Source organism: Wyeomyia smithii, chromosome 1, assembly GCF_029784165.1.
Source record: "Wyeomyia smithii strain HCP4-BCI-WySm-NY-G18 chromosome 1, ASM2978416v1, whole genome shotgun sequence".
Taxonomy (NCBI): Eukaryota; Metazoa; Arthropoda; class Insecta; order Diptera; family Culicidae; genus Wyeomyia; species Wyeomyia smithii.
In genome coordinates this window covers 46844914-46853656 of record NC_073694.1, presented here as the reverse complement: position 1 = coordinate 46853656, position 8743 = coordinate 46844914, and the positions used below count along the sequence as shown (strand labels likewise).

General features: G+C 39.4%; 1 protein-coding gene across 6 annotated transcripts in view; it reads right to left on the bottom strand.

The window, feature by feature from the left end:
- Positions 1 to 252: 252 nt before the first annotated feature.
- The window catches only part of LOC129731175 (probable serine/threonine-protein kinase MARK-A), a 171625-nt gene continuing 163134 nt past the window's right edge, over positions 253 to 8743 (bottom strand). For all 6 annotated transcript variants that reach the window (XM_055691002.1, XM_055690986.1, XM_055691016.1 and 3 more), the window contains 2 exons: positions 1964 to 2161; positions 253 to 1891 (listed from right to left, as the gene is read on the bottom strand). In XM_055691002.1, the coding sequence (XP_055546977.1) occupies positions 1086 to 1891; positions 1964 to 2161 (1004 nt within the window). In that variant the 3' untranslated portion in view covers positions 253 to 1085. The remainder of the gene's footprint in view (positions 1892 to 1963; positions 2162 to 8743) is intronic.

Below are 8743 nucleotides of genomic sequence, written 5' to 3'. Positions count from 1 at the left end.
TTGTGGACCACTAGAACGAAAAATTGTTTATTATATAAAATGATATTTGCGTGATCTTGTTTGAAAGGATCAAAATTATTCTTACTTTACGTCGTTACAATATGAGTTGTTTCAAAGATAGGATGAGATTTAGAATTTCTACGTTATTCTTCTTACCTTCCACGTGTAACTGTGAAGTATTAATAAATTTTAAATACTTACCTTCTAAAAGTGTATCTGATTTCTCTACTTTATTTACAATAAAATACTCCATTTGAGCGTTTATTGATTTATTAATTTAATCCCAGTTTTTACAGCATAGAAGTTATTATATTGCTACGATAGTTACATTAGAACTAGAGCGTTTGTTACAACACCAGTTTTTGGGCGCCGCCGCGAGCCGGCGTTGTACCGTTTCTCATAACCCACCATATGCACAACATTGTCCTGATCTAAAAATTTCACATCGAGAAAAAAAGGGAACATGCGAGCTCTTTAGCTACTAGCTTATGCAATCGTTTTGGGGATCATTCACTGTTTTTTACTAATTCCTCCTTACTGCTAGATATTTTTGGCTATTTTGGGATTGACATTGTGTTGTTTTGTTTTTTTTTTGTGTTGTGAAAAATAGAAAAGTGCTCATCTAGTAACAGCACACAGTTGATAATCACATGGTAACTACTAAAACCTACAGAGTCACAAATTCGGGGACATCTTTGGCTGGAACAGTTCGCTGCGAATGCAATCTCAATTTTTTTTACACAGATAAAATTTTACAGCGGTATATATCCTTTGCTTAAAATCTTCGATAAAATCGATTTTCGACGCAAAATGTATCGTACGGAATCGCAGAATGCAGTTCTAAACTATACCTCATCTGGTTTGGAAATAACATTTAGTGTAGCTTACATCAACCGTGGGGCCAAAGGACAGATTTTCCTATGTACATAAAATTAAAATCATTGAGAGGATAATTTTCATTTTAAAAAAGTAGCAACACTGGTCTTAACTTAAAACAAGTACCACAGTTCATGATTCATCAACAACATTCACTCGAAGAGTAGAAAGCGAATTATTGCACGTTAACCCTACGGTTGAAGCTTTCCTCAGTATGGTCGCCATACGGAGTTCCCGTTTTCAGACTGGACTTGACCCTGCGGTGGAACTCCCCGGCCACCAGCTGCTAGCGCGCGAGCCCCCGCTTCATCCAATGCCCCTCGTGCCATTGCACCACAGTTTCCGATCAGCGAAAGATCCGTGTGCGGATTATTGCTCATTAGATTGGGATGCTGACGACCGCTGTTCACCGTGGATGAAGCCAGATGATCCATTACACTTTGCAGTTCACCAGCGTGCATCGTAGCATTCTGAGATGTTCCGTGGCTATTCTGGAGAGGATGATTGTGGAAGCTGTGAGTTTGATTGGCGGCGGTGTACAATTGGGAGTAGAGCAGACTCGCTGGAAGAACCGGATAAAGCGATCCATTGCAACTTCCACCGCTTGATCCGTAGTTAGCTTGACTTTGGTTAACCACTAAACTGGAGAAGTTTTGATTGGCACTGCCTCCTAAGTTCGGGGTATTGGATGTCAGAAGATCTTCCTGAACCGGGGACTCCGCTTGAGATGAATCGCTAAGACTACGGGGACCACTTTGGCTGGTATGGAGAGAGTACTCGTTGTTGTTGCTAGAGTTGCTCTGGTAACGTGGAACCAGCAGCCCATTCGATCCGTTCGTAGTCGTTATACTGTTCCCCTGGGAGGTTACTCCACTGCCGTTGGTTCCATTTCCAGCCGCATTGGTGCTTCCGTTCCCACCCATCAAGCTGGGATGCGTCATCTGAGCAGTCTGCTGCGTTCCTACCAAGCTGCTCAAATGCTGGTCTAGATCGGCAGCTGTCGAATCGGGGAGCACTGTTGCGGAGGAGGGGGAATGGGGTTTAAGTATAGAGCGGTAAGTTGGAAAGTGAACAGATAATTACTTACTCGGGACACAGTCTCTACCGGCGCTGGTGAAATCTTGGCCTGCGTTCTGTTCTCCACTGGAGCAGGTAAATCCGAGAGCCGGGTTATTAAACTGAGCTGCCGTCGGAGTGGTGCAGGACGTTAGATACGGAGAGTAGGGTCCGGTCGAACTGTAGCTCCAGTGCGAGTTGGCCGTTCCGAGGCCGAATTGAGACATATCTGAAACAGTACGTGAAATCATTAGCAGTTAAAATTTAAGAAACGGATGAAAAATACAATGAGAGTTAGAGCTGTTATAATACCTAATATACGATGTGCCATTTTTTCTCTTTACTTATGATTAAACTCTTCAGCTTTCTAATTGAAAAAAAAAAATCACAGAAAGGTTGTATGCAAAGCCACGACCGCAAGGTTGAAGTAGAATACTTTTACAAGAAAGATAAGCCGGCTGCTTGCGTGTCAGTCATTTTTTCTAGTAAATAAACGTTGACCGTTCATTAACAGTATTGTAATTTCTTTTTGTTTGATATTTTGAATGAAGTTCATTGAATATTTTTAAATTTTGTGCAAATGAGAAGTTGAAGTGCTGCCGAATTGTAATATGCACATTTAATACGACATCAATAAACGGGAACGGAACCAAGGCTACGGTTATGCAGAACGCGAATGCCGGCGCGATGCGATTCGCCTTACCGTGGTGAAACGTACAGCTCTTTTTAAGGCGAAGTAGAGCTATACATTTCAACACATTTCGTCTTACTGAATCGCATCGCGCCGTTGTTTGCGTTCTGCATGACCGTAGCCAAACACTAAGCGACGCAAACACGTAATAATAGTCAGAGTATGCATGTAGATAAAGATAATTAACTTTGGATTATAGCGCAAAACGAGGAAATATCAACTCTTCAAATATTCATTTGTGTTTTGTGTGTTTGGAAGATTGTGTTTTATTGATTATCATTTGATAAGGCAATCGACCTTCTATAAACTCATTCGCTTCAGACCTCCTTAAGTGTGTTAGAGAGCTTCGTAGCCGCAAGGTTACAGAGTCCGCTTTGATAAGCGAGTGGTCGTGGGTTCGAATCTTAGTAGAATCAGGCCATTTGGTTGTCAAAGGACTTTAACATGGATTCATTCTCAGGCTCTCTACTACATACCCTTCCTTCAAGCTGATTTCTATAGTAGCCTTACTGACTTTCATCCTAACAAAAAAGTCCCTCTTATAATAAAACTGTTCTGAATAACGTATAATAGTTCTCTTCAGGGAATTGTAATTATGACGCGGTCTTGGCTGGAGGAACGAGGTTTCGATACGACTCCTTCCTCTTGACAAAAATATAAGTCATACTTATAATAAACCTGACCAGAGGTGAAGCATGAATACCTCTTCAGGGAATTGTGATTGTGACGCGGTGTTGGTAGGAGGAACGAGGTTCGATAAGACTCCTTCTTCTTGACAAAATAAGTCCTTCTTATAATAAAACTGATTTCAGAAATATTTACCCTCTACAGGGAATTGTAATTGGCGATATTGCTCGAAGAACGAGGTTTCGATTAGACTCCTTCCTCTTGACATAATAAGTCCCTCTTAGAATAAACCTGGCCAGAGAGGAACGTTAGGTGTAGCCTCAGTTTAGGGAATTGTAATTTGGCGATATTGGTAGGATAGAAAAGAGGCTCGGTATAGTAGAGCAGTAAGCTTGAAATGAAAGGGTAAACTCTCGCACACAAGCACGGATATAAATAAAAAAAAGCCTATCATTCACTTCAATAGTGCTACTGCCAATAATATGAAGTGCGGAGTACAGAAAACACCTGGGCAATATCATAATAGATCAAAATGTCTCTGGTCGCAGTGATGAGTCCACACAGAGAAAAAAAAAATTCATTTGTGTTCTTCAAATTTCAGTTGTTCAATTTAATATCTGATGAAATGTCTGTTTATTATCTGATGAAGCTCTTATATACTTATATAGGCCAAACGATGCATTCCCAATTTACTAGGTCCATAACTCTGCCGACCGTGCTTGGGAAAGCGCGGTATAACGACCAATCAGAGGTCGAATTTTGTGTTTTGACAAGGCTTAAGAATTTTCAATAGTACAATAGTTCGAATGATAAAATTGCAATTTCATGCATTTGGTAGGAATCTTAGAAGATTTTTTAATCGATTGCTGCAAAAACGAAGGAAATTCATCGAAAAATAACCGATTTATTAGCATTTGAAATCTTTCTCACTTTTTTTAGTTTTAGATTTTCATTTCACATCCCTATGTAGCCGAACTTCCTGAGAGAAGTATTCTACTTCAAAATTAAAACTTCATTAATTCATTTGTTGTCTTTGTAAGGATAATTGTTCAATTTATCATAGGATGTAGTGCTTATCTTACATCTCTGTGTTACCTTGACAGTGAGGACTAAAGCGCACGGTCAAACACAATAAGAAAGGTGTTTTCACATTGAAAACTAGACACGGCTTTACTGGAGGATGTGTTGGCAAATGCATTTACCGCTAATACCGCCGCTATCATACGAAAGCGCGTCGTTTCATGTGGGGAATATCAACAACGAAAAATGACGCGCGTCTAAGCATAACCCGAACTGTTTCGCCGTGCTGCTTCCATTTACTTCCACATCGGCCTAAAGGAAGTACCGGCTGCATCTACCGCTGAGGCTGTCACTATACTGCTATTGGTACCAAAAGCTATTAACTCTTCAAATAAGTGTTTTATTTGTTCTCAAAAGAACAATTGTTCAATTCAAAATCGGATTTACGCAATCGCATCTCTGTAATATTACCGATAATAATATTCTTCTGAACAAAATGATACAACTTTCCCATTAGGCCTCTGCCATAATAGACGCGAAAAGCGACGCGAACCAATTCGCTCGGCTGTAGGTTAATGTACAGCCATCAGTAGAGCTGCCATTGGTATCCGCTGTACCTGCATCTGCTGGCCCAGCTGCTATCGATGCTGAGATCCGCTGAAACTGCTTCGCTTATCCGCAGCCATGCCACAGTAGTGGCCGCTATCCGCTATCGATGGTATCCACTGCACTGCTCCCGTTGCTGCTAAGGGAGGACTGCTGTTGTCGCTGTTCAGAACTATTATGAGCGGCTTCGACTAAAACAGGCTCTTATATAGGGATGAAAATTGGAATGAATTATTTTTCGTACGTGGTGGAATGATATAAGTTGAAAAATATGTGTGTCTTCATTCTGGCTCAGAGCGATCATTTGATAAGCTCCACCTCTTTCTTCAGTTTCTAAAGTTTTTCCTCAGTTTCGTAGCACGGATGCACAAAAATGATTTTTTGTGGACATTCTGTCGAGCCGGACCGATAGCACTCTCATTGAAGCAACAAAATAACATGTTTTGTGTCGTGTTACGCAGCTTGATTGAAGAAAATGTTCCCGTTCCCGTGTCGCATGGAAGCAGATTATTGCGTGTTTGATATTGCCGATGGTAGACATGAGCTGCTGTAATGTTAAACTTTAACCGTCTTCTACAAGACGTTACACCCTTGTTAATGAAGAGTTGTGAATTTTCTAAAATAGACTCACCATCGTGAGCAGAACGTGCTGACTGCTGTACATTTGCTGCAGCATTAAACCTCAGTTGCAGTTTATTGATAACCATTCAATATGCTCTTCGAAATACATTTAGTAGCTTTGAAAAAGGCCGATTGCTGCAATTGCAATTTTCATTCAATTATTGCATAAATGCTTCATAGTCAGATAGCGTGCAATATCCGCTCTGACATAATAATTGTTTCGAATGTTGTGAAATGATATAACTTGAAAAATATGTGTGACTTAATCATTTCCAGTTATACCATACTACAACGTTCGAAAAAAAAAACACATTTCTTCATTCTGGCTCAGAGCGATCATTTGATAAGCTCCACCTCTTTTTTCAGTTTTTAAAGTTTTTCCTCAGTTTCGTAGCACGTTTGTACAAAAATGATTTCTTGTGGACATTCTGTCGAGCCGGACCGATAGCACTCTCATTGAAGCAACAAAATAACATGTTTTGTGTCGTGTTGCGCAGCTTGGTTGAAGGAAATGTTCCCGTCCCTGTGTCATATGAAAGCAGATTATTGCGTGTTTGACATTGCCGATGGTAGACATGATTATGAAGGTCAAAATTCTGCTGAGGTATCAAAATATAACCGTTTTAATTTAAGACGCAAGAGCGTAAGTGCTGCATTTCTGTTATCTGCTGCCATCCAGCACGAGTACAAGTATAAATTATAACCGGTCCTTCTTAGGGCCACCAACACGTTCTTGAGGCAATGTTGAATTTTTCCACGCTTGCAAATGCTGAAATTCGCGGTTTTTCGTCTGTTACACACGATGAAAAATTTTAACTACTTCAATCACATAGTTGAAGAGCAAATGGTGCTATTATATTTCACAACACTGGCAAGTTTGTTCAATTATCATCATTCCGGATAACCATTCGCCGATAATTCTAGATTTCCCGTTTTTTCTAGTAGAAATTGAACGTGTGCGACAGATTTAAATTGCTAGGAACCAACAGAGAATGCTTGCTTGCGTTGTCAAAAATTATTACCTTTCAATGACTTGTTTATTTGCCTTGAAAAAGGCATTTTGATTTCCAAAATTGGATTTCCTGATGGCAATCTTCATGCTGCCCCAACACGAGGGAAATGATGGCAGTCTGGCGACACACGCTGAGAAAAACCCCGCTGCTCCTGAGACGTGGTGACCAACCACAGGGCTAGTGCTGCTGCTAAGGAATGACGACCACTGTTGTCGCTGTCTAGAACTATTATGAGCGGCTTCGGCTGAAACAGGCTCTTATATAGGCCAAATAGCATGTTTTCAATTGCAAGGTATATGATTCTGTCGACCGTGCTTGGGAAGCAATCATAAAATGACCAATCAGAGGTCGAATTTTTCGTTTTGACAAGGCTTGACTATTTTCAATAGTACAATGGTGTGAATAATAAAATTACAATTATCTTCTTTTGGGAAGAATCTTAGAAAATTTTCCAATCTATTGCTGCAAGAACGAAGGAAATCCATCGAATATTAACCGATTTATTAGCATTTGAAATTGGACATATTTTTCGCTTTTTTCGGTTTTAGATTTTCATTTCACATCCCTATGTAGCCGAACATCCTGAGAGAAGTATTCTACTTCAAAAAAAAAAAAAAACTACGACCAAAATGAATTTTTCAGTTGCGTAAAAATAAGACAAAAAAATCCCTCAACTGGAAGGGATTTGATTTATCGTGACTAGCCACTATTGACATTATTATTCGACAGTCTGCCCAGATGAGCCTCCCCCTAGATTGGCATACAGTTTGACGCAGGACAGCAACAACAACGAAAAAAAAACAGAACCAGGCACGTTACAGGCTGGCAGAGCTCCACAATGTTGCAGTACGGGTGGCAACCCGGCGGTCAACCGACAATACACGGCTAAATGGTCAACCTCGAGTGTGGTGAGAGTTTGGTGGTAGCTTTTAATCCGCAATTCCATTGGTTCGGGGCTTGCTTTTGCTTGGCATGAGTGACATCGGTTCGTCTATGCCCTATAGGAAACGAGAAGGCATCCGACGATGAAGCCGGGAATTGATTGACCGAATCGATGCAATCAAGCATTCCGAAATGAGGTGTTGGCGGCGAACGGGCAGGTGATGAAGCGGAAGAATCACATCACGGGCGGCTTCTTGTTCGCATGTAATGAATTGCTTTCGCAGCTTTTTTTCCTGCCATTTTCGTGCTCACTGACGGTATGATGAGTGTATGTGCACTTGACTTGTAGTAACTAGATACTACGATTTACAGTGTAATTGTAATGATTGTCTTCATTTCCTTCAGTTGATAAAGTTTAATCAACGTTTCTGGTTATGTTGATTTTCGCAACAAAAAAATCTACACCGCCACACCAACTACATTTTAAACGAGTGTTATTATTCAGATCTGGCAAAAACTTTGCACAGTTGTTCCTATAGGCTCATTCGCGCTATAGGTGATTGTTTTTTGGACTAATTTTATGTAAAAATGATTTTGATGATTACAAATATTTTTAGAGCCCGTAAGGTAAATTTGTTCCATATTTGGCAAAGTTAAAACAACAAAAAAACCTAAATTATATCAAGACAGCTCAAATTTTGAATTTTTTTTTTTTTCATGAAACCCACAGAAGAATTGAACATTGATTATTGTTTGATCATGGAGAAACACTTCAATTTAATTTAAACTTGAAGAGAAGATTTTCAAATATATATAAGAAATCCGGAATTATAACAAATCACTTGATCAGAAGTTAAAGGTGACGTTGTACAATTTTTAACTTAAACGTTAAGTTGTACACAATTTTTCAGATGTAATTTTTTTAGGATTATTCAAATTCCTATGAAGCTATATGATTTCGTAAGTTTATCCAGGTCATTGTGCTCCTCACGACTAAGCAGCCGTTGTCGAACTATTTTGAAAAATGAGTTTTTTCAAATCGTGTCTATTCAGCAACAAGCATAGTATCATTGACATGCATTATCAATGTAACAAAATTAATTATTTTTACAGCGAAAAGATTGGAATTTATTAAATTTTCAATACTTTTGTGCTATTTTCCTGAATGAGACAAGGTGCATTTTTCTGGAACCAATTACTGTCTACAGCTTTGCTGAAGACGTTATACCAATCAAACACACCGTTCACAGTTTTCTTATAGTTTCAAAATTTTTGTTTTTCATTTGTCCATGGTCAGATAACCGTTAATGTTAAACTAATCTGCTGTAGTTTCTGAAAACAAATATTAATA